The following is a 25,943-nucleotide window of genomic DNA, read 5'->3' on the forward strand; positions in this document are numbered from 1 at the left end:
GTAGTTATAGCCTGTTTAAAGCTAATAGATGCCCCCTGGTGGCCAGAAGTACCCCTTAGCCTTATTTAAAGGTGTGCCCTTTCACGATCTAAGCAACTCATCTCCATATTTAAATCTCTCACCTCACAGAAGTGCAATTATTTATTAAAATAGACCAATCAATTGATTAGCTGTATATAATGTGGGCAATAAATTGTAAAAGAAATTTTTATTTAGAATCAGTTATTTTTCCATAATGAATTTCTGACTTCTTTGACTGTATCCTAATGAAAACTTAATTTTATGCTTAATAAATGTGCCTTTTGCTAGCTCTTTGCCAGCAACTATAAATGACACCATGTTGCTACCTATGTCAAATACTGGTCAAACAGCCCCAGTCCTGTGATTCCATATTCCATATAGGAACAATATTGATTTTTACGGTGCAAGAGTCTGTTTCCAGTGTAAGTCTGGTAAGTTTGTTTTGAAGGGCCTAACATTTTTTCAACAAGTTCACATGTCTTTAGTATAGTGATAGTAAATGTCACAGGAAGGTCATATATAAGTGTATATTTGTTACAAGTGTTGGAAATGGTAACATTTCACCAGTAACATTTCACCAAAGTTTGTGTATTACAGTTCTTAGACACTTAAGGAATCTATGTTTATGCCTTCTCATTATTTTAAGAACACTTGTGGGGGGAAACTATCAGATATTAGGGAATTTTCCTTGGGGAGTGAACAGTTGAAGTGCTGTCTGTAAACTGGGAGTCCATTTCCTTATATTCATTTCATTTACCTTCCTAAAGTAGAAGAAAAATAGATAAACAGGGAAGGCAGAGAGAGAGGCTTTAGGGGCAGAAAGGACCACTGAGCAGGTTTTCTGATCCAGCAGACCAGGTAAAGGAGGAGTCAGAGTCCTCAGTGGCTTTTGCAGGTCTTTTATTTAGATTTACCAGGCATATGGCAGGCAGGGGTGCTGGGGGGCCGGGAGGCTGGCAGACCTCCCAGCCCCCAGCAAATCCTCACTCTATCTGGGCTCTCTGGTGTTCTCTCTGCTTCTCTTCTTCTTCTCTCGCTTCCATTCGTTCTTGGCTTCTGCTGGCGTCCCCGTGATGCCACCCTTATAAACTCAGTCTCTCAGCCCAGGTGAACTCACTGCAGGTGCCCGCCATCAGGCATGCATTCAGGACCACAGGGTTCCCTCATCTATCCTGATGGCGAGAGGGCAGAAAAGCCTGATACTTTTACCTAACCCTACAGAGGCCTAGAAGAAAATTATGTAAATATAAAGGGGAATCAGAGAGAGAAAAATTCACATGGCTGTGGTCAGAAGAAACAGCAGTGTGTAGTAAACATACACTGGCCCATCAGTTCCCTAATTGTTGTCTAGATGCTTCTTGTTATTGTCCTCTACCTGAGAGAACAGTTATAGTTAATTTGGCTAAATAGAAATTTAAGGTTCATTTGCAATTGAAATTAAATTGATAATATTGAGCAGACCTTGGACTTAAAATGCTGATTTTATTACTAATCAGAATTTAACATTCTAATTTGATTTTCCTTGAAGCTGTCTGCTTTCAGACTTTATTTGAAAGCATACTTTTTCCTCATCAGGTTTCACTCTTTTGAAATGTTAGATAATCAAATGTGGAAAAACAGTTCTGTACTGTAATTTTAAATGGAATTTTGTTCTGAAGAATGAAAAATTTAATTTTAAACTTCATTAAGTTTCAAATCTGTTAAGTGAAGTTATTAGTTAGTTACGAGAAAGCAGTTTAAAATGCCACATTTTAATCAGACTATTATGTGGCTAAGTTAATCTGTGTCCTCTGCTTTGGGCGTCTTAGAAGGCTCTCTGTCTTATAGTTCTTGACTGGGGCTATATTATTCTCCGGCCTCAACTGAGGAAGGATTTGCTTGTCAGTTCACTCACAGGGTTGGTCACCAGCAGAATTCAGTTTCTTGGGTTTTTGGACCAAGAGCTTCTTTTCCTTGCTGACTTTTGGCCAGAGGCTGCCTTTAGTTCCTTGCCATGCAAGCCCCTTGAACATGGCAGCATCCTTCAAAGCATGCCAGCTGAGAAGGCAGGCGAGAGAGTCCCACAAATGGATATCACAGACCTTTGTAATCTGACCTCAGATGTGATATCCCATCATTCTCCCCATTATTTTGTCTATTAGAAGCAAGTCATTAGTCTACTCTCAAGAGAGATGGGATTGCAGCAAGAGTGTGAATATTGGGCGATGGATATTATGGAGCCATGTAGGGAGTTTCCTACCATAGTGATCTTGGGTATAGTACCAAAATTTTAATTTAAGAAATATCATTTCACTATAATGTGACAGTTTTTAATTATAGTGATACGGGGCGGGGGGCGGGCGGAGAGAAATCAATGATTGTTTTAGAGTGGCTAGAAAATGAAGTTCAAAAGAAGCTAAAGCACTGAAATTATGAGATTCTTTCACATTTAAGGATCCTTTCACATCTCTCACAAATGGTATTGCTTCTTCTGGAGGAACCAATCTTAATGAACTCACTTTCTTGGAGGCAGTCTGGTCCATTGTTGGAAAAGTCTAATAGTACAAAAATGTGCTTGATGTGCTGACTCTCATCCTTATTCATAATTGTGCTTTGGAATGCAAATGCATTTTGTACTTCTGTGTATTCTTTCCAGGCAAATGATACTAACAGGCTGTGTGGCATTTGCACGTCATGTTGGACCAACTCGTGTAGAAGCTGAACTTTTACCACAGTGTTGGGAACAGGTAAGTAACTGTGTTGGGTTTTTCCCCCTAGCTATTATATTCTCATATATTTATTTATGTTCGTATTTCCTTTTTTGAATGCCATTAGGAAATCTTGGAATATAAATTATGCTGCTGTTTTTGTAGCCAAGCACAGTCATTAATAGTGCTGAAGAACTGCTCTGGATGTTTTGTTTTTACTTTTTTTTTAACAGTTACTTCAAAACACAAGTTCCAGTGCTTAGTACTAGTGTAGTCACTAGGGATAGTGACTCAATGTGAAAGGCAGAGGCATCCTAATAGAGAGATTAGAAGAAAGAAAATGATATGATATATTATCTTATAGTGATATATAATATGAAGAAAAATAGCAGGATAAGGAGTTCGAGAATGATGGGAAAAGATATTTTATGAAGGACAGTCAGAGGAGGAATCTGAAGAAAAGATGTTTAGACAGAATCTGAATAAAGTGAGCTGCTAAAAATACGAAAGCCCTGAGTTGTTTGTCTGCTTGAAGAGTTCAAGGAAGAGCAAGAAGGGTGTGTGTGTGATAGAAATATATCTTGCTTATATTTATACTTGTGTGTATTAAAAACACAGGCAGAATGTAAAATATAAGCCTTGATATAAGAGGGTTTTGTATTTATAGTTCAACTCACTATTTACTAACAATACTTTTGTTGAATTTTAATACCTACTCCTCTGTAATACTCAGAATCATTGACTTTTCTTGACTTGATATTTTGGTCATTAAGCTGCTTATTTTTCCATCTTGAAAAGATGGATTTCTTTTTTTATGAAGATAAATACCAATTATTCTTAAGGGAAAATATTGGAGTATCACTAAAGTATGTGGCCTTTAGAATTCTGTTCCCAATTTCTTTGAATATTCATTTCTTTCTCTAAAATTTGGAGTCATATTTAGATTCAATATATGAATTGAACATCATTAGTCATAATTACCTCTGACAGTCCCTGATGTCCTCTATAAATTATAGTGCATACTAATTTAGGGTGACATTGAAAGTCAAATTAACTTGGAAACAACATACAAAGCTTTGAAGGTACAGCGATTCATATGTACATTAAATTTTTAATCATTTCTTCAACATTTTGTGGGTGTTTTTAAGCCTTTTTGAGATAACATACAGTTTACCGGCCCTCCCCAGTGACGCAGCGGGTTGAGCACAGCACTGTGAATCTCCGCAGTCTCTGCAGTGCGAGTTCGATTCCCAGCCGGCCAGGGAGATTCCCACATGGCGCAGCAGACCTCTCCTGTCTCGCCTGCTGCTCCCCTCAGCAGTGTATTTCAGTCAATCTTCCTGTTACTGTTCCCCACTCAGTCTCTGGTGAATCCTCTCACCCTCCCACGCCTTTGGCCTATACCCAGCTCTTGTATAAAAATAAATAAATCTTTAAAAAAAAAAAAAATAGTTTACCCTCATGGGTTTTTAGTATATTTAGAGTTGCGTAGTCATTACCACAATCAATTTTACAACAATTTTATCATCCGAAAAACAAACCTTACCCTCAAACATGGTTTGATATTTCAAGCTTGTTTTGGCTACTCTAGGTCCCTTATTTCCTTATGAATTCATTGCCATATGAATTTTAGCATCAGTTGTCAATTTCTTTAAAGAAGTCAGCTGGAATTTTCTTAAAGATTGTGTTAAATCTTTAGATGAATTTGCCGTCCTAACAATACTAAACTTTGCAATCCAGTAGTGTAGAATGTCTTTCCATTATTTACATTCTTAAAACTTCTTTGAACAGTGTTTCATAGCTTTCAGAATATATTTGTAGTTTTTTTGTTTAATTTATTCCTTAGTATTTTATTCTTTTTGATATTATTGTAAATAGAAGTGTTTTCTTAATTTTGGGGGTTTTTTATTGCTAATATATTTCAGAAGTACAATTGATTTTTGTTGGACATTTAATTTTGAGACTTATTGAACTAAGCTGAAGAAAAGCAAATTAAAGTTTATGCATACGTATTTTGACATTCAAACCATTCTGCTTTGAAGTTAATATTTCTGGATTAAATTTAATTCAGAGATGTCAGTGTGAACATCTCTACTACCACTTCTTCTGTAACCTTAATATACATGGATTTAGGGGATCTTTTAGCCACCTACCTCCAGTTTGTTGCCCAGTAGATTACTATATAATTTCTTTTCTTAATTTTAGGCATCCAATACATTAATGAATTATGTCACCTTTTCATATGGGAATATGAGAACAGATATACTTCTTTTCCAGTCAAAGAAAGATTTATATTCTATGAAGAAGACATATGGGAACAAAACCCAGTATGTGTCATTTTTTGTTTTGTTTTGTTATTTTTGTTATGGTTCAGTGTAGTCATCACAATAGTAAAATCCAAACATCTCGAATATGCAAACAGGAATGGATTGAAGATGTTTAAAAACAAAATGATGTCACTAGTCTAGGAGTCTGGTTAGTTATTAATTAACTTACTTCCTATTCCCTTAGGTTAAAAAAAGAGGACTGATGGCTCATTCCTGGAACATGTTACGGACCATATCTATCTGTAGTATACAGAATCTGGGTTTCCAAATTTTAAAGTATACTAATGTTAGTAGGGAAGGATCCCAACTTCCTTCTAACTTCCTAAAGAAAGCTAGTTTTGGCAAACCCACAATTTCTAGACACCTTGCCAAATTTTTATCTTCGCTTTATCCTTTTTTCTTTAACAGATAACCCCTGTGACCTCATTTTTTTTTAGTCTCAGCCTGATTCCTTTCTGATCCAGGTGTAGCCACGCAGGGTTTCCCAGAATGGAAAAGGAAGCAGCTTTATTGTGTTCTTAACAGGATTGTGGTGAAAAATAATTCTGTGCTGAAGGAAGGGAGGGCAATATTGTTTATGCCTGATTTCTTTATGTTTTACTCCAGATTAATCACAAATACCCAGAAAGACGACTACTTGTGGCAGAATCCTGTGGCGCGTTGGCACCTTTCCTTCCTGTAAGAATTGTCATTTTTCCTTAAATTTTTTTTTTTCTTTCAAAATAACAGCAAACCCTTTTTTGAATTTCTTAAACCTTTGAATCCAGATTCTCTTAGGGCATGCTGTCCTAACAACAAAACAATGATAAGCCAAAAAGAAAAGGCTCACATTGATACATTACAGCATTGCAGGCACATAGGTTCATTAACTGTTGTGTTTACATGAGTATAAATATGTTATCAGACTGTATCAATAGTTCTCAAAGTGTGATCTGAGGACTATGGGAGTTGCAGGAGATCCTGTCAGAGGTCTTTGAGGGGAACATTGTTTTCACAATAATATTAAAACATTTTTTGTCTTTTTCTTTCTGCTGACATTTACAGTGTTGTTGGAAAAGATGCAGTACACAATGCCAGTGCATTAGTAACAAGGCAGTGACACACAGATATACTGATAATGATTGCAGAAAAAGCCAGTTTGACTGGAATACAAGCTTGATAAACCAGTAAAATTATAACTTTTGACCACTGAGTGTACATCTTTTTACTCTTCTGTTTGCTAACATGAAAAATATTCATATGATGCTGATAACTCTTGGAGGAAAGCACTTCAAAAAGTTTGAGTTGTCAGCTGAACTGGCAGCTTTTTTTTTCATGGGACACTGATTTCACTTGGCCAACCACTGACAGACAAGCTATAGTTATTCACATTTGGGTATCTGGCAGACATTTTCATAAAAATGAGTGAAATAAGCCTGTCCCTTCAGCGAAAACAAGTAGACAACATTTATTGCTAATGATAAAATTGGAGCTTTTCAGTAAGAGCTAGAATTTTGGGAAACTTGTGTCTACTACCTAGAATTGATAGCTTCTAGGTATGTAAATACCTATCTGATGAGACTAGTGGCAATACTAACAAATGTGATTTTTTTGACATTATAATAAAATGTATCAGTGTTAAAGAATATCTGTTTAATCCTGTGGTCCAGTGTTTCCCAAATGACCAGTGCATAATATTCAAAATCATGTGTGGGTTAGAAGTTAGGCAAAATCCAAGTTAGACCAGTGCAATTAATCTATCAGTGTTTTAAAGGTTTATTATCAATAAACCATATCATGGTTCCAGGTTCCAGATTTTAACTAACCTTTAAGAAGCTACCACTTCTTACTTTTCCAAAGTAAAGTATCTATTCTTATCAGAAAAGGCTTTAAAATGCTCCTTCCTTTTCCAATTATTGTCTGTGTGAGACCAGATTTTCTTTAAATACTTCAGCCAAAGCACCATTTTCACAACAACTTGAATGCAGAACAGAGCAAAGAATTTACCTGTCTTTTAAACCAGACATTAGAGATTTACAACAAAATGTAAAACTGCCATTCTTCTTGCAAATTTTTTGTATTATAGTTGTTTTCATTAAAATGTTATTCATGATAACATTTAATCAGTTTATTGTTTTTAACTGAATTGATAAATGTTTAAAATTTTTTCAGGTTTAATTTCTAATGTAATTAATGTTAATAGATTTTATCCATCCAAAACAAAACTTATTTGTGGGGCTCATTCATTTTCAAACAACTTAAAAAATCTTGCCACCAAAGAAACAGAGAACATTGGACTACCTCATCCTTCTAGGTGACTTCCTGTAGGTCCAAAGCTTAGAAGGAGCACAGAGAATGCAGTTAACATCACAGTTATTTTAATTGAAAACCATCATTTAAAGCAGAGCTTAACAAACTTCAGCCTGGAGACCAAATCTAGTCCACAGTTTTGATAAATAAGTTTATGGGAAACAAATATATTGCTTGTATATTGTCTGTGTCTGCTTTTGCTCTCCAATAGCAGAGACCTTATGACCCCCCCCAAACCAAAAGTATATACCACCTGGCCCTTCACATAAAATTTGTTGACTTTACTAACAGGGTCATTTTGGTAAGATTGTTCTTTAAGGATACATAATAGGATTCTACATCATTGCATGAGCTACTTACTAAGTTGCATTTAGATAGTCTATAGTCTCCTACTACTTAAAATTTTTTTAATATTTCAATAATACAAAAACGAATAAAATGAAAACCAAAGATATACCTTCCCTGGCCCCTAGGCATTCTCTCTAAGGATATCTATTTACTTTTAATAGTTTTTAATTAATGCAGAAAAATTAAAATATATATATACCCAACTTATATTTTTATATCCTTTAAATTTTTTTTTTACCCAGAATTAATCATACTATATATAATGTTCTATATTCCTGACAGTAAACACTGCTGACAGACTCTGAGCATCTGTGACTATCTGCATTTTTTAAATTTCTCATACTGTTGGGCCTCCCTGGTGGTGCAAGGGGTTAAGCACAGCACTAAGAAGCTATCAGCAGCCACTGCAACAGGAGTTCGATCCCCAGCCAGCCAGGGAGCTGCCCACACGGTGCAGTAGACCTCTCCTGCCTTGCCCACTGCTCCCCTCAGCAGTGTATTTCAGTAGATCTGCCTGTTCTGTTCCCCACTGTCTCTGGTGAATCCTCTCACCCCCTGCCCCTCTGGCCTGTGCCCAGTTCTTGTATGCATAAATAAATAAATCTTTTTTAAAAATTCTCATATTGTTAATACCTCTGCATTTTGCTTCATTCATCATTTGTTGAATTTTTTATTTTTGACACTGTTTAATTGCCTCCAACAAAGGTAACAGAGTTTATACTATCAATAGTGCATGGAGTTCTTATTTACCCAGGAACTAGGCATTATGAAATATTTTTTAATGTTTTCCTATCTTAAAACTAGTATCTTAATCGTAATGCTAAATCATAAGTATATATATATATATATATATATATGCACACATATAACTAAATCTGAGTATCCCACCATTTATTGTTCAAATAACAGAGAGGAATACCGTATGCTCAGAAAGGATAAGATATTCCCTGCTGCTCCTGATATGAGAATGCTAAGCAATATTAACAGTAGGCTTAAAATTTTCTTCATGGTTCTACACTTGCTTTATAACCGATAGCAGCAAAATCTCAAGTGTGGACATTGCTTAAGTGGATAATGACTTTTGGATGTCCTGTGGGGTCTCTGTGGTCTAACAAAATTAATCGCCAGGTCAATGTGAAGCAAAAACCCAGCTAACGCTTATTTACCTCTGTAGTATTGTCTGTACCAATACCACCCAAGAAACCCATTAAGATACTATAAGGCTTTTGGGACTGCAATTTGTAGCTCAAGGGTAAATAAGTAAGATTGTACCAAATGGCATATTCACGTACCTAAAATGTGTCCAAAAATATGCTAGAATTATATAATTTTATTTTTAAAAAGTCAAAAGCTAGGTCACTTTAAAATGTCTGTTAAGCACCTAGTTCTGCAGACTAGGTATCGCTGAATTTGTGAAAATGGCCATATCCTCTATATATTTTCCTAACCATCACATGTAAAAATACAGACCTAACTCAGTTCAGGTTTAAAGAATTCTCTGAATTGGTAAAATTACAATAAAGGTTCAAAGTAGGGCAGGAAGATCAAGTATCTGTATATTAACAACTTTTTTAAACCTCAGTCACTAATTAGCTAAAACATTCTCTAGCTGTGGAAAATAAGATAGAGATGGCAGTGATAGACATTATATTAAATAGTAGCCCATAAAAATAGCAATGCAGTTCCTTTTAAAATAGTTCTAAAATTTATACTCATGTTTTACTGTTTGAATTTTTTTGCTCAGTTTTTGAAGGAAAAAAACAAACCACAAACACTAGGATTTTGTAATGTTTCCTTACTACTACCCCAGACAAATGTTTTGATTACCAGTGATTTTTATAATCAGGCTTTTATAATCTCCCCTGTTATTGTAACTCAGTGCTCTCCTCTGAGTTCACCAAATAATGATAGAAGAGTCATTGTCCTTTTGAAGCAGAGTATTGACTTTTTTGATTTGCACGTATTCAGTAAAAATGTAAAAACATGCTTGGAAATGATTAATACGGAATTTAGGGTGGGTGCTACCATCTCTAGAGATAGGGTAAAGGAGAATGCCTCTTAGACTGTATGTGTAATGTATGTCTTTGAAAACTGAAGACTTGAAGCACACTAGCAATGTGTTGATGTCTATTCAATCAGGATTTTTAAAATGTGGATGTCATATTATTTTCCCGCTACTAGTATAAATAAATAGTAAAAACATTTTTTCATTTTCAGAAAGAAATCCGTAGCTCCTTGGTTCTGTCAATGTTGCAACAGATGTTAATGGAAGATAAGGCAGATTTGGTAAGAGAAGCTGTGATCAAAAGCCTCGGTATCATTATGGGATACATTGATGATCCAGACAAATATCAACAGGTACATTTTTCAAATTGAACCTGATTTGCCCCATTATGATTACAAATAATATTCCAAATCTCTGGTTCATATAGAAGGGATGGCAGGTATGTCAACTGTAATCAGTTGGAGTTGGCTGCCTCGTTTCAGTTCTGCAATTCAGAGGAAAGAAGACTATGATGCATTTACACTAAGTACCCAAACTCTGGCAGGAAATTGGCATCAAGTATGCCTTATTTACCACCCTTTTTCTCTGGTTTCCTCATCAATGGATACATGACAGTTTTCTTTAAAGAAAATGACAAGGGTAGGATTATGGATGTCTGTTTTTCTTGCTTCTGATGTTTCCTAATTGTACTCTAACACATATTTATTATTTTTTATCGAGACTTTTTTTAATCTTATGATTTTTTTTCAGGTAACATTTATTTACAGCACTGTTATAATTTAGAAGTTCAAACCTCTTCAGGTGTTTGTTACCACATCACATTTACCACCAAAGCACCCATAATCATCCACCAAAGTCCATCAGTGCCCATCCTCACTTTGTTCCCCATCCGCATCATTCCTTCTCCGATAGCCTTGTTCTTCGTCATATTTCCGGGGTTTGTTTTGGTTATTTTTGTCCCTGCCTTTGTGTTATTTCTTTCCACATGAGTGAAACCGCCCAGTATTTATCTTTCTCCTTTTGACTTATTTTGCTTAGTGTCATCCTCTCCAATTCCATCCATGTTAGGCAGATGACAAAATTGAGACTTTTTAAAAGGTTATTCTTTTAAAAATCTTTGGTGCATCTGTTTACTTTTGGCAGGGTTTTGAATTGTTGCTGTCCGCCTTGGGGGATCCCTCAGAAAGAGTAGTTAGTGCAACACATCAAGTGTTTTTACCAGCTTATGCTGCCTGGACTACAGAACTCGGAAATCTGCAGTCTCATCTTATACCTACATTACTGAACAAGATTGAAAAACTTCTCAGGGTATGTGCTTCTTTTATTTATATAGATTGTGAAAATGTAAGAGGTGTGTTATAAGACATCTTGAAAAATGTTGGGGAGCAGAAACAGTCTCATTTAGTGGAACATTCTAGTAAATTGATAAGTTGCCAGGTAAAGATTCTTCTTGACTGGAGCCAAGTGAGATGTGCAGGAAGCATTGGTTTGGTGACTCTGGCAGAGAAAGGTCACCTTTTCTGAGTTTGTCAGTTGAAATAGAACCTTTGTAGAACTAATTCATACGTTGTTCAGCTTCTCCATACATCTTTAGCTTTTTCTGAAGGCTAAAATAGTTTAGCTAACATATCAGCGGCAGTTCCCAGAATATAACAGATAAAATATGAGTTCCTAAAGCTTGCTTATTTAAACAATGTCGAAGTGCTTTAACTGTATTTATTTCATTGCAATGGTTCATTTTCTCCCTTTTTAAATGAATTTTTCACTCTTCCATGGTAAAAGAATTGAAAAGTTGAGGACATCGTAGAAATGTCTTAAATTTTTGTACTAAAGTTTCTTTAGAGACTAGAGGAAAAACTATTGTTTATTTAATGTCTGTGTACCATTAAAGTAGATCCTTTATGTATATTATTTTGTTCCTATAACTGTATGGATTGTGCTCTGATTTTTGTGTGGAAGCTGAGATTTAGTGTTTAAGGAGCTTACCCAGGGACCCACAACTGTCATATGACAGAGCCAGGATCTGATCTCTTTTGAGTCTCTGGCTCCAAACTCTTGCCTTTTCTACCCAAATTGAAAGGCTCTAGAAGGTGTTTCCATAAAGTATTATAGCCACTCTATAGATGGTGTTATATTTTACACTTGTATTTAATTTTTATAATTTACATAAATTTCAAGATGGGTATTAAATATTTTATTAAATAAATGCCTAGACTGCAATACTCCTTTTTCTGAAATCTAGGGAAGTTTTTAAAGTATTGTTCTCATGTGTTTGCGTTCCTCCTCCCTTACAATTACCCATACCTGATTATCTTGTTGCCATGCATAACATAGCTTGATTCCACGTTGTAGCTAAACATATCTGCAGTATTCAACACAATACTCCATGAAGAAATTAATTCAGAACTTGCTAGTAAATAACTCATGTCTCTGGTATTTCTGATACAGTTGTTATTTTATAATGCAGCAATGACATCGCAAGTGGATTTGGAGAGCAATAAATACTTTCATCTCTAATGATTCTATTCTCACTGAAATATTTGGTTTCTGTGTCTTACTGATCCTTTCACTACTTTTTTCCTTTCTGCTGCCTCTTTCATTCTTTTTTTAAAAGATTTATTTATTTATACAAGAGCTGGGGTACAGGCCGGAGGTGCAGGAGGGTGAGAGGATTCACCAGAGACAGAGTAGGGAACAGAACAGGCAGACTGATGAAACACACTGCTGAGGGGAGCAGTGGGCAGGACAGGAGAGGTCTGCCGCGCCATATGGGTATCTCCCTGGCTGGCTGGGAATCAAACCCACACTGCAGAGGCTGTGGAGCTTCACAGTGCTGCACTCAACCCACTGCGGTACCAGGGAGGCCCCTCTCTTTTATTTTCTTTTGAAAATTCTTCTCCTGCATTTTGTCTATGTGCTGAATTATTTTAAAGTCCTTCAGTGCTGACAACTACAGATGTAACCAAATCTATAAAAGGAGATAGGAAATAGGAGAGGGGAAGTGGCAAATGTTGCTGCTGTTGTAACAATTAAGCATTTAAGATGATGCCTGGGACTCACTTGAATTTCTTTACCTTTACTTAGAAAATTTCAAGAGATAAGACCCTATTAAGAGGAGAGGAAAAAAACCTGTAAGAAGCTTCATACAAATGGAAATGACTGCTGTTCACCTTAAAGCTTTCCACATGAGAGATTCTGTTACTCTACAGTGCCTTGGTGCTTTTTCACATTTCACATGCTTAGAGAAATTAGGTGGTATGCTGTGAGTGCAATGTACAGGTCTTTGAATGTTTTATTATTTACCATAGAAAGGAAGGACGTCATAAATACATAATCTCAGAAAACTAAAATTAGTTTCTACCTCCTTATGTTTCAGGAAGGAGAGCATGGGCTGGATGAACATAAGCTCCACATGTATCTTTCTGCTTTGCAGTCCTTGATCCCATCTCTCTTTGCGTTAGTGCTACAGAATGCACCTTTCTCCAGCAAAGCCAAGCTTCATGGTGAAGTGCCACAGATAGAAGGTACAGAATTTAAACTTTAGAAGGAAGATGTGGAATATTAGCAGCTTAGCTTCCCAAAGAACTGTTTTTGATTAAAGTATTAAAAAGACTTTATATGATAGCATAATTACTGACGTGTTCACATGTGTGGAATCTTGTGGTTGTATATTGTAGCCTATCAAAGGTAAACAATAAGGTTCCATCTTTTATGGAGAAAGCCTCATGGTATTATTTTATAAGATTTATACTTTATTTCCACTCCCGTTCTATAGTCGTTAACCTTTTTTTTTTTTTTTTTGTGGCTGGACTAAGTGTCCTTTTTTTTTTATTATTATTAAAAGAAGCTGACTCAGTGAAAAGATTCACTTGATAGTTGCTAGTGCCAGTTCGTGAAACTTGTCATTTCCTCTTTATATTTTTTCTTCCCCAGCTGTTTCATCTTGTTTTCAGTAAGGGAAGGTAAAAGTAATTTCTCTTTCCTACTGTGTTCTTAACAAAAATACAAGCACATGCAGCAGAATTTGCCCTTTATTTCCCAAAGAAGGAATATAACTTATTTTTAGAAATACGTGAAATTGATAATGGAGGCCAGTGTTTTCTTATTTCACTTCCCAGCTAGCCAGTAAGTGACCTTTGCTCCATGGCAACTGTGACTCTCACTGTACTTAACCCCAACATAAATGGTGAAAGGCAGGTCATAATTATGTGTAAGATCCCTTTGTAGCTTTTTCAGATATGTGAAATGATCCGTGTCTCTTACTGGTTTCTCATACACAGAAATATCATCAAGAACATCAATAGACACTTAATTTCTTAGAATTGCAGTAAACTATGGGCTACCTGTAATCTTTGGACCATGAAGCATTGTGTCCAAAGATAAATGAAGCAGATATATATGGCTTGAATGTTAGCTTTACTTGAAAAACTTAAAATGGGTAGAGTTAGTTTAATGTTTTAAAATAGTATTGAGGAGAATGTAAATTCACAATTTGAAGACTTTACAAAGTACTCACAGCTGGTCAACTCAGGTTCTGCCCCTTTACTCATCAAGGCACTTCATCTGCCTTGGGATTCCCCTATCTTTCTAATTCCTTCTTTTTCTCTTTTTATCTTGCTATACTTGTTGCTAGGACTGCCATAACAAAGTACCACAAAGTGAGTGCTTTACTAACATAAATTTATTGTCTCGCAGTTTTGAAGGCTAGAAATCTGAGATCAAAGTATAAATGCATCACCCCAATCTCTGCCTTCTTCTTCACACTCCATCCTTCCTCTTGTTTTTCTTTCCAAATTTCCTCTTTTTGTAAGATCAGTCATGTTGGCTTAGAGGCCTACCCTGCTCCACTCTGACCTCATCATATCTAATTATGTCTGGAGCAATACACTGTTTCCAAATAAGGTCATATTTTGAGGTTCTGGAGGGTCAGGACTTCAACACATGAATTTTTAGGGGAGACATAGTTCAACTCATACCATTTGCTATCATTCATTTATTCACCAAACAAATAAAGCTTAAAATTCACCTGTTGCCAAGCACACGCTGGCAGCGTCCTTTTGAATGTATTCCTTTTAGTGTTTATGTGACCTTTTCTCTGATTATGTCCCCATCATACCAAAAATAAACTAGTGTTTCAGTTCTTGTTGGTATAATTTGACTCTGACTTTTGACAATAGCTATAAATTTTAGTGTTATTATACCTACATCAAGATTATATTTCAATTATTGTAAAAGATAATTATACCTTTTCTAGCATAGAAATGTTTATGACTCTGTCTATACATCCAGATATTTATTACCTATCTATTCTGCAGGGTTAGCAAATATTTACAGTTGGCGCTAAATTAACCACTTGGGATACACTCATGAATAAGATACACAAAAATCTCTGTCATCATAGAGTTTGTATTATAGCAGGAGGTTAAAGATTTGTAGCAGCTGTTTTTCCTAGATAGTGTGGTTACTTTGTTGATAATAAAATGCTGGTGTTTTGCCAGCTTATTAAAATGGCCTTCAGGAAAACTTTTTATATTGTTATATTAGGTATTCAATTTTTTTAAATTATGTTAATGTTAAATTCAATAATGTTTTGCGGTTCCTGAACTATTCTGCTTGTAATAACAGTTATCCAAGTAGTTGCTTATTTCCTGATATTGTTTTGCTTCTGTTGGACCTAGTTTTAAATCTTTGTACCTCACTCTTCCTACAATAAATTTTGACATATCTATTTTACTTTTAATTATTCCATTATTTTTCAGGAAGGGAAAACATTCATTCCATCATAGAATAGATTGTGACCAATATGATATAACCTGTTTGAAATTATATCAGACATACCTTGACATGATATAAAAATATGAAGTGTAAATATCCCTTACCATCCAAATCTATTTGATTTGATTCCTAAATTAACAAATAACATTCCTCTGACAGTGAGGAATGTTGGTCCATATTCATTTGTGCATCACAATAGCAGGTAGGCGAGTTCAGCTAACAAGTACTTCCTATTCTGTTAAAAACATGGGGCAGAATAGGAAGGTAATAACATCTAATTTGAGGTTTTCAGCATTTTAAATTTACGTTATCATTAAGCCATTAGTGCTTTGAGAAAATGCCATATTTTAGAGTGTCTGTGTGTTTTTAGGGTGTTAGCTTCTGTGTAGGAGTTTTTGGGCCATTAAGAGTGTCTCACCAAGTTAATGAGCTCTTGGCCTGTATTAAGCATTTACTAGCCATCCATGAAGTCTGGGATCTAATTATGACCCTAATCATAGAATGAATCGATGTGTTTCAACTTTCAAAGTTGAGACTTTTAAAGTATAGTCATGTTTTATTTACATAATTTTATTTTTTTAAGATTGATTTATTTATGCATACAAGAGCCGGGGCACAGGCTAGAGATGTGGGGGGTGAGAGGATTCACCAGAGACAGAGTGGGGAACAGAACAGGCAGACTGGCTGAAATACACTGCTGAGGGGAGCAGCGGGCCAGACAGGAGAGGTCTGCTGTGCCATGTGGGTTGCTCCCTGGCCAGCCGGGAATCGAACTCATGCTGCAGAGGCCGCAGATTGCTTCATAGTGCAGTGCTTAATCCCTTGCGCCAATTATGTAAATAGGGAAGCCCTATTTACATAATTTTAAAAGTTCTTTTTTGGTTTTCTCTCAAGACCTTAAAATATATACATGACACCCTGATTATAGTATTTAGGGTACACTTGCCTTATTTTACGGGTCATTGGCTGACTTTAACTCTTTGTATTTGACATCTGTCCAACTATGGAGATATTTTTTAAAGATTTATTTATTTAATGTATACGAGAACTGGGGTATAGGCGAGAGGTAGGGGAAGTGAGAGGATTCACCAAAGACAGAGTGGGGAGCAGAACAGGCAGAATGACTGAAATATGCTGCTGAGGGGAGCAGCGGATGAGTCAGAAGTCTGCTGTGCCATGTGGGTAGTTCCCTGGCGAGGGATCAAACTCATGCTGCAGTGGCTGCAGATAGTTTCATAGGTTGTGTCTTAACCAATTGCACCACCAGGGAGGCCCCTATGGAGATTTTTTTTTATAAATAAGTTATTTAATATTGGAGAGTAAATACTAAAGAAGCTTGTTAAGTTCAAGCTTAAATGTATTTCATATCATTATTCTCTGATACTGGTTTTTTCTATGCTATTAACCTATTAATTTCTTACTTCCTAAAGGAAACTTATATTTACTATTGCATTGATATAAACATTTTGGTGAATTTTTTTAAAAAAAAAACAAATTTAAATCCATATTTTAGCTGAGATCTTAAGTTTGCACTACTTTTAATTTCACCTAGATGATATTTACTAACTTTAATAAAATTTTTCAGTTTTTGAAATTTATTTAATTTGCTCGCATGTGCTAAGAATTAATTTCTTTTTTCTAAAAATGATTTGATTCCTACATTTTAATTTTATATTTAAAGTTAAATACTTGAAGAAACTATTTTCCTTTTGACAGAGTAACTAACTTCCCAGCCAGCCATTTTATTTTCCATGTGATTTATTTATTTTGCTGTTTCTTATTTATAGTGACAAGGTTCCCTCGGCCTATGTCGCCTCTTCAAGATGTGTCTGCTATTATTGGAAGCCGTGAGCAATTGGCAGTGCTGCTACAGCTTTATGATTACCAGCTGGAACATGAGGGTACAACAGGCTGGGAGAGTTTACTATGGGTTGTCAATCAATTGTAAGTTACCACCCCAAACTCATTTGTTACATCTTAATCAGTTGAATAGACGGTAGCTCATTATATTTAGTCTTGACGCTGAGGGAAAAAAATATACCAAAATTTAAACAGTATAACAAAATATAACTTGGCATCGTCTTTAGTAAACTTCTTTAGGAGAGGAGATTTACACCACTGGATATGTACTTATCTATCAAAGAAAATGGTATTGCTGTGTTACATCAAAGGATCTCTGTCTGCTGCCTCTATAAACTACCTGCAAGTTTTTGACTTTGAGCTAAAATGGATGCTCTGTATTTAGCCAATCGCTTGGGTGAAGCATCAAATCTAGAGATTTGAGTCTCCTTAACTCCACACTCAAAACTCTTACCATTAGGGTTCCATATACTTAATAGCAAACATTTAAAACTTATTTTCAGATGTTTATAAAGGAGAATATGAATTTAAAACCTTTCAAAGGATCCAAAACAGCTCCTTTACTTTAAAATTTTACTGGCTATGAAGAGCAGAACAGAAGAGATTGTTAGATTTAAGTTGTTTCACAAAGTGGCAAGGAAGCAGTAATTTATATGTGTCCCCTGCCTATTTTTCTTTCCTTTCATATTCAGGTTGCCACAACTTATAGAAATAGTTGGCAAAATTAATGTTACTTCAACTGCCTGTGTCCATGAATTCTCCAGATTTTTCTGGCGCCTTTGCCGGACATTTGGCAAAATTTTTACAAACACTAAGGTAAAAATTTGTATTCCATGTTTTCTTATGTGCAAGAGACATAGAAATGTAATGTGTTAATTAATGCTGTAACAGAGTAAATTAAAAGATGAGCCCTTCCTTTAATTATTTTTTAATATCTTAGAATGCTATGATAGTAAAAGAAAATTCTTGTTGTTAATAGTCCTATATTGATTTTTCAGAAGATGATTTAGCTTAAACTTAGTTTATAGCAAGCATTGGAAATAAGACCTACTCTCTGTAAATATCTCAAAATATTTCCAACCTAGGAAGTATCAGCCAGGGGCCACATGTGCTTTGTTACTTTAACTGTCTGCTATGGATTCAAGAAGCAACTCCTTGCTCTGCACACTGTGGTCAAAACTGAATGTAGTTATAGAACCGAAGTCTTGCTTGAACCAGGATACTAGGTCATAGAAAAACATGGACACTTGAGATGAATACTGCGTATTTCAGTCACCACCAAAAGTACCATTTGTAACATTTGCCTTTCCAGGTCATTTTGTAGTTTTAGATATTAAAGTTATTAAGTCCTCCAATCCCAGTTTCTTCTTTAATCTTGTTAACTCATTTTTCTTCATAACATGTTCCTTTAGGGACCTAATAAAAATGTAAAAAGATGTAGTTGATATAGTCAGATGTTAATCAAGACATTTAAAAGGTAAGAATTTTAGGCAGCTATTTACTCCGTAATGTGTAGTTATTGAAACATTCAGTGTAGTTATTGAAACATTCAAGGTAAAATCGTTTGTCCTCTACAATTCTATATCACTAGCACTCAACACAGAAAAAATAAAATGTTGCTTTCTTGGTTAAATAATGTTTTTAAAGCATATTTAAGCAGCCTACTTAGGACATATTCCCAATTTAGTACGCATTTGTACACATACAGGAAAAGCTGGAAGCCAATACATTGACATGCTACCAGTAGCTTTTCTGTTTTGATTAGGGGTTGCTTTTCTTACTTGTACTTTTTTGTGTCTCCAAATTTTCTTTAAGAATATTTATTATTCTTTCAATTCAAAGACATAGTGCTTGTTAATTTATAAAGCTATTTTTGAAATGCCTTCAGAAAAAATAAGCACTTTAAAATGTTTTTCAATCAAATGTTTCATATAGTAAACTGGACAAAATTTTAGGGTTAAGGCCTTGTGTGTGTGACCTATAAAAAGTGATTTATCTGCACTTAGTCTTATTTGTGTGAAGTGAAGTTGCTTCTTTTAATTCCATAACTAAAATACTCTAGATTAATCTTTTAGCAGTGATCTTTCCCCTCACTTTAGGTTGAATGTATAAATTAATATGCCTGACCTACCAAAAGGAGGGCAAAAACCAGATCTTGATGTTTCTGTAAGAACAAACAACATCATTTTATATTTTTTGCTAACATCTAGATATTAAATGAATAAAATTTGATTTTATTATTATTATTTTAAATGTATTGGCAACATTTTTGACATCTTTTTACAAAAGCAAGTAGGAGTCTACTTAAGCATTTAACAGTAAGTAGTTGGCTTCAGTGACCTGAAATCTGTGGGAGAATGTTAATAATAAACAATTGAAACAAGCAGTGGCACTAACTTAAAATATTAAATTCTGTATTTGTTATTTAAATTTTATAGAAATAAAACTAAAAGACAAATCTAAACAGGTTTATATCACATCACATGATGAATAAATTATTGAATTACTAACTGAATGGAATTTCCTTTCAGTCCTTTTAAATATAGTGTTTTTTTTAATAATACTAAGCATAATGTTATAAGTACCTGAATAACCTTTCTGTCATCCGTTTCAGTTTTAGCATGCATTATTTCTAACATTTAAAATCATCTTGGAAATTGTATTAACTTAGTGATAGACCAAACACCACTCAGAAAATGTTGCTACCTGAATATATATTTTTTAATTTTATCTAAAGATGTTTTCAGTAACTTGACTTTTCTTCTATCGTTAGCCTTTTAATGAAGAATTATTTCAGACCACTTGAGTCAATGGTTTTATAAAGCAAGCAAATAGTAGTAGTAGCAGCAGCAGCAACAGTAGTAGCTGCTGGAGTTGTAGTAGACCTTTTCTTTACTTAATCATACATTAGTTAATTGGTCCATTGAACCTGAACTTTTTGGCTCTTTTCTTTGGGTTACTTAGGTCAAGCCTCAATTTCAGGAGATTTTAAGACTATCTGAAGAAAACATTGGTAAGTGTGTTATCACTTTTAAAAAATTTTGAATCTCTAAAGTCTTTGAAAAGGAAAATTTATATTACAGAGTTCTTTGTTTTACAACTGTGACTTATCTACTATTCTTCCCATGAAGTGTTAATGAAATTAATCTTTATCAATTTGATTATAAATATCTGTCTTCTTTGTAATCTAATTGCTCTAAGGCTGACCCTCTCAAAATGAGAGGGTCAGTTGAATACTTTTTTTTACCCTTTGGGGTTTGAAGGAACATATTCAAGATACTACAAACTATAAAATAAAGAGTATCCCATTCATAATGAGTTATTTGAGCCTTTTAAACATTAAAACAAATATGCTATAGAATGCAAGAATCCATACATATTTTTAAAATGAAATGTAAGATTTTAAAGAAACTTCAGGCTTAAATGGACAAGTCCTGCCCCCCTGTTGATAGTTTTCACTTATCTGTCTTAAGAAGTCTAGTTATTGCAGCACCATTGGCACAAGAACTCACTTGTGTGTGACTCATGTTATCTTTGTGTGTTTTTGCAGTTTCAAGTAATAAATGGTGGGAAATGTTAAGAAAATATGTATTGCCCTCCTTTTTTTTTTTTTTTAAAGTAGATTGATCTTCATTTTTTAGATAATTCCTAGTCCTTTAGTGATTTGATTTGAGTGATCTGGAAAACCCCATTTTAGGCTGTATGAAGTCCTATAAAAAGGACTCTTTTTCTTTTTCTTTTTTTTTTAATTTTGAAAGTTTTGAAGAGATATTTTGCATGTGCTTCCTGCAGGTTATATTTAATAACTTCTTAAAGGATAAATGTTGGGCTGCCTACTAGTGGGTATTATCTGTTTAATTTTGATTTCTGATGATGAATTATTGCAGAAGTTGAAATATTATCAGGAACTGACAGAATTTAAAATTATTAATTAGCTATGAATTTTTAATTGTTTATAGACTATTAACCCATGTATGTATAGTCTATTTATTCAACTTAAGTTTATATTTCTAGCCTCAGATTTACCTCTCAACTACCACAGCCACATTTCATCAACCCCAAAGAAAAAATTACTCTTTATCCAGGGAATAAACAAACAAACCTCAAAATTGAATTGATATGAACATGGAAACTTCCTGTTTTGCTGAAAATTCTGTAGGGTAGTTGGTTAAATAAATCTTTTCAACTCTCTTTCCCTTTTTTTTTAACATTTTATTTTATATATTTTTTACATCATTTTTCATTTTTGCACAATGTATGCTTTTTCATCTTGGTTATCGTCCCCATATAATTCCCACCCCCCTTGTTTTGACCGTAATCCCTCCCCCCTCCTCCCCCTACCCAGTGTGTCTCTGGCTTATAGTTGCTTGTTGATTTTGATTTTCAACTCTTTCTATATCTGAAAAGAATTTAAAACCAAGTTAAAATAGAAAAAGATAATAGAAAGGTTTGAGTGTGTAGTTGAAACAGTGCCTGATGATCAATAAACGGGAGCATTGGTGCTATCAATAGTAATTGTGATTTCATTATTAGCTCAGAAACTTTTCTTTTGAAATCATCTATAGATACCCCATAAGAAAATCTCTTAATTTACCATAGAGTGCTCATCTATCTAGGATGTTTCCTCCTGCCTTACTCCTTCCTCTTCCATAATTATAATCCGGGCTCTGCCTGACTGAAAACTCCTAGAGAAAGGTGTGGAAAGGGCTCTGGAGTTAGGTCAGTACTGGGTTAGCTTCATGTCCGAAAGCTGACTAAATAATATGTATCTGGGCGCCTGCTTTTCCACCGTAGTGCCTTTACATTTTACTGAGTGCTAACAATTGAAAGTATAAAAATTGATGAAGATCAGTGTGTTTATACAGGCATTGGAGAGACTCTAAAAGCAAACTAATTTCTGATTCTTGAAATAGAAATATATAGCATCTCATTTTGTTTATTAAGGTTTTTCCTTCTATCAGAAATATTTATGCTAATGGTTCTGTAAAGGGGTATCTTTTTTTTTTTTTTTTTACAAATAACAGTGTATGTTTTAATCACAATTTCCAAAGTAATGCTCCTGTTCATTTCTAAACTTTCTATCGATAAGTTATCATTATAAATATAATTTGCATTGTGGTTTTTTGCTTTACACTTAAAATACACTCAAATTTAAAAAAATATTTTAATGATTTTAGATTCCTCAGCAGGAAATGGGGTGCTCACTAAAGCTACAGTTCCCATTTATGCAACAGGAGTGCTCACATGCTATATTCAGGTAAGGGAAAATCTTCATTTTCCTGTAAAAGTACTTGCAGTTAGAAAGATAGCATGTCTTTTCAGTATGTACATTAATTGAAAATGTTACCCATAAAGGAAAATTATTTACTTCATAAATTATTTATAGTAGAGAACATATTTAAATAGTAAATGAGTCAGATTTCAGTTGAACAGATAAACTTGGAGATGGTGTGCTTATTGTTATTTATTACCAGTATTAGATTGTGCTTATTCACAGTTTGTGTTGCATGTTAATTTCTTAAAGAATAAACAGTACATGTTATAAGCTAAAAAATGATTGAGAATACCATATTTTATCATCCTTTTTAGTAAAATACTTTTCAGTAGTACTTTATTTTTCTTTATTGTTACTATATCATAAACTGCCCCAAAGCATAATTATTGTAACCATTTTAGTTGCTTATGGACTTTGCTTCACTGTTTATGCTTCACTGTTTATTACTCCTTCAGCTTCAACTTGAAATAAAATCAAGTACAGATTTGATGCTGCCTTCAACTGATTGGTCATCAGAAGGCAGAGCTGGGATGACTGAGCTTCAGTCTCCATGTCTTAGTCCCTTCGTAGTGCCTCTCTGGAGCAGAAAAGCCAGACTTATTATGTTGCTGGCCCATGTACTCCCAAGAGTACAAAAGCAGAATCTGCTAGGCTAAGGCTTAGACAGGAATTGGCACATTGTCAGTACCTCTCATTCTGTCAGTTAAATCACATCACAGGCCCAGCCCAGATTCCGGAGGGTGTGAACCCGGAGGAGTGATTCTTTGTGGTGCACCCATATAACAGACTTCCACACTACTTACTTAATATTATTTTAAGTAAATAACACACAGTGCTTATTAAAACCTAGTAGTTATTTTTAAGTGTGAGACAGTCTAACCAGCAAGGTGAAAATGTAGACTCAGGATAAAGTATTTTTAGAAATTAGAATATGGGAATCAAAAAAGAGTACCCTTTTTCCTGAATTTTCCCCCACTGATAAATAAAACTTATTTCTTTTGACCTGTGAATTCAAAGTACAGCAATTCTTATATATTGTACTCTTGCTCTAAAACAGATTAGAACAGTCTAACAATACTAAAAGTATAGTTCTACAGTATCACTTGCTACCTGGCACTAGAAGTTCCAGCTCTGTTAAAGTGGCACCGTATACTTCTAAACATTTCAATGTTAGTTTCTAAAACTACCTCATGGTATAGATACCTACAGAATTGTGTGTGTAGTGTATTTTAAGCCATATAACATTAATAGCTTGTCCTCATGATCATAGACATGTTTAACAAATATCTTTACAATGCTCCCAAATTAGGATATTTTCTTCTTAGTTTGTAACATTTTCTAATTATAAATAGGAAATTGTGATTTTTAGTTCTTGATTGCTTGAAAATTCATTGTCATCTTTTTCCTGTGTAGGATGAAGACCGAAAACTGTTAGTTGGGTTCTTAGAAGACGTAATGACCCTACTTTCATTATCTCATGCTCCTCTTGATAGCCTGAAGGCCTCATTTGTGGAACTAGGGTAAAAGCAATAGTTTATATTGTTTTTTAAATTATATAAAAAGTTTTTAAATTGGATTTATGCAATACATACTTTCAGTCTGAAAAGATTGGAATACACACCAAATCTCTTGGTGTGAGACTTAAGGTGCTGTTTTCATTTTGGTTTTTGCTTATTTGTGCCTTTTTAATATTCTTACATTAAGTATGTATTTTCATAAAATATTAACAAAAGTGGGGAAAGGGCACAGATACATGTTTTCTTTGAAGCAATTGGAGAAATAAAATCAAGTTCAAATTTGAAGAAAATTTAGTTTCCCCCTAATTGAAAAGATTTAGTTTCCCATTCCATTTGATACTGTTAGTGCTACCTCTCATAATGACATCATCTGGCTACTTAAAGTAGTTTCAGCTCAGCCTTTACTGAAAACTAATGCATTTATTATTAATACCATCTTACATTTGGATAAGCCTCATAGCCAGTTACCCTTCCCAATAGATGATCTGAGTTGATCTTACTTGCTTCATTAACAACCATTTGACATAAATAGGACATGGATCATTGCTTCACCAATTTTTGTAGATGCTGAAACTAAAACCCCAGAGTTTACCCATCTGATTCTTTCCCTTTTTTCTCACAGGTTAATTTTATTACTCTTTTTTTTTTTTTTTCCTTTTCATGTTATTTAAAGAGTTGCATTTTCTGTTATAATTGCAAATGCTCAGAGAAGCCAAAAGTAAAATTTCCAAATATCCTGAAAGTTTATCACCTTATAAGGTGACTTCCTTTTTAAAGAATCTTAGAAGTGACCTATTGAACTGTACAAAATAATTCCATATGTTTTGCCAATAATTTTATCATTAATAATCCCTATAAATATGGTATTTTTCAGCATACCAATAAGGCACTATAGCTTTTTATTTGTGCAGTATTTTTTTTTTTCTTTCAGTGCAAATCCCGCCTACCATGAGTTATTGTTAACTGTTTTATGGTATGGTGTTGTCCATACTTCAGCCCTCGTGAGGTGCACTGCTGCTAGAATGTTTGAGGTATGTAAACAAATGCTGCTGTTTGTTCATATATCATGATTTTCTTTGGAGAGGGAAATGGGAATTTTTTAAAAATAAAAAGACTGCATACTATGCTATGTTGATGTATATTTGATGACATTGAGCAGTTATGTACTAGTTGTGTACTGTGTGATGGGGCAGAAATTAGCTTTGACATATACTAGAATGTTTTGTAGCCTTATTGGTTCCTTGGATGTTATTCTATAGCCAGTTCCATTTCTCAAATATTCTTTTAAATTCTTCATTTCCAGTCTGTAAATCTTTCTTACTATACTTTTCTGGTTATTGAGCTAAATGACTACTAAAATAAGCTACAACAACATAAAATAAAATATAGTTGAATTCATGAATAGCCTTAGAAAATTATTGTAATTATGGAAATATTTATTTTTATTGATTACTCCACCTTCACTGTTTCTTCACATATCATACCCGGAATATAATCCCTATAAGTTAACTTCCCATAGACTTAGAAGAGAGAGATGTTCTTATAATTTAACTAGATTTTTTTAAATTGCTACTTAGGTATGAAAAGTTAGGTATGAAAATTAAAATACCTGTCTTTTATACCCATCATAGAAAAAATTTCCATAGCCTGGTGTATTTATATCTTTTTAATATATTTTTAGAACTGGTATTAGAGCACTGCAATTAGAGTGTTTCTTATTTCAGAAGAGTCTTGCCATACAGGCAGACTGTCTGAGTTCATTGTCCAGCTCTGCCACTTACTGGTTTCATAAATTATTTGGGCAAGTTTGAACTTATCTATACCTTAGTTCCCTCAGCC

The 25,943-nt window shown here is 34.4% G+C and overlaps 1 protein-coding gene across 6 annotated transcripts in view; it reads left to right on the plus strand.

The window, feature by feature from the left end:
* RELCH (RAB11 binding and LisH domain, coiled-coil and HEAT repeat containing) overlaps positions 1–25,943 on the plus strand; it is a gene marked incomplete at both ends in the record, with an annotated part of 86,570 nt that overhangs the window by 37,725 nt on the left and 22,902 nt on the right. For 5 of the 6 annotated variants that reach the window (XM_084252905.1, XM_084252906.1, XM_084252907.1 and 2 more), the window contains 11 exons: positions 2,657–2,747; positions 5,642–5,713; positions 9,890–10,030; positions 10,821–10,985; positions 13,054–13,201; positions 17,240–17,396; positions 18,005–18,128; positions 20,277–20,325; positions 22,490–22,569; positions 24,001–24,107; positions 25,036–25,135. In XM_084252905.1, coding sequence (XP_084109031.1) covers positions 2,657–2,747; positions 5,642–5,713; positions 9,890–10,030; positions 10,821–10,985; positions 13,054–13,201; positions 17,240–17,396; positions 18,005–18,128; positions 20,277–20,325; positions 22,490–22,569; positions 24,001–24,107; positions 25,036–25,135 — 1,234 coding nt within the window. The remainder of the gene's footprint in view (positions 1–2,656; positions 2,748–5,641; positions 5,714–9,889; positions 10,031–10,820; positions 10,986–13,053; positions 13,202–17,239; positions 17,397–18,004; positions 18,129–20,276; positions 20,326–22,489; positions 22,570–24,000; positions 24,108–25,035; positions 25,136–25,943) is intronic. The other variant, XM_084252908.1, reaches the window with a different exon arrangement.

This window comes from Talpa europaea (genome assembly GCF_964194135.1).
Source record: "Talpa europaea genome assembly, chromosome: 13".
NCBI classification, from domain to species: domain Eukaryota; kingdom Metazoa; phylum Chordata; class Mammalia; order Eulipotyphla; family Talpidae; genus Talpa; species Talpa europaea.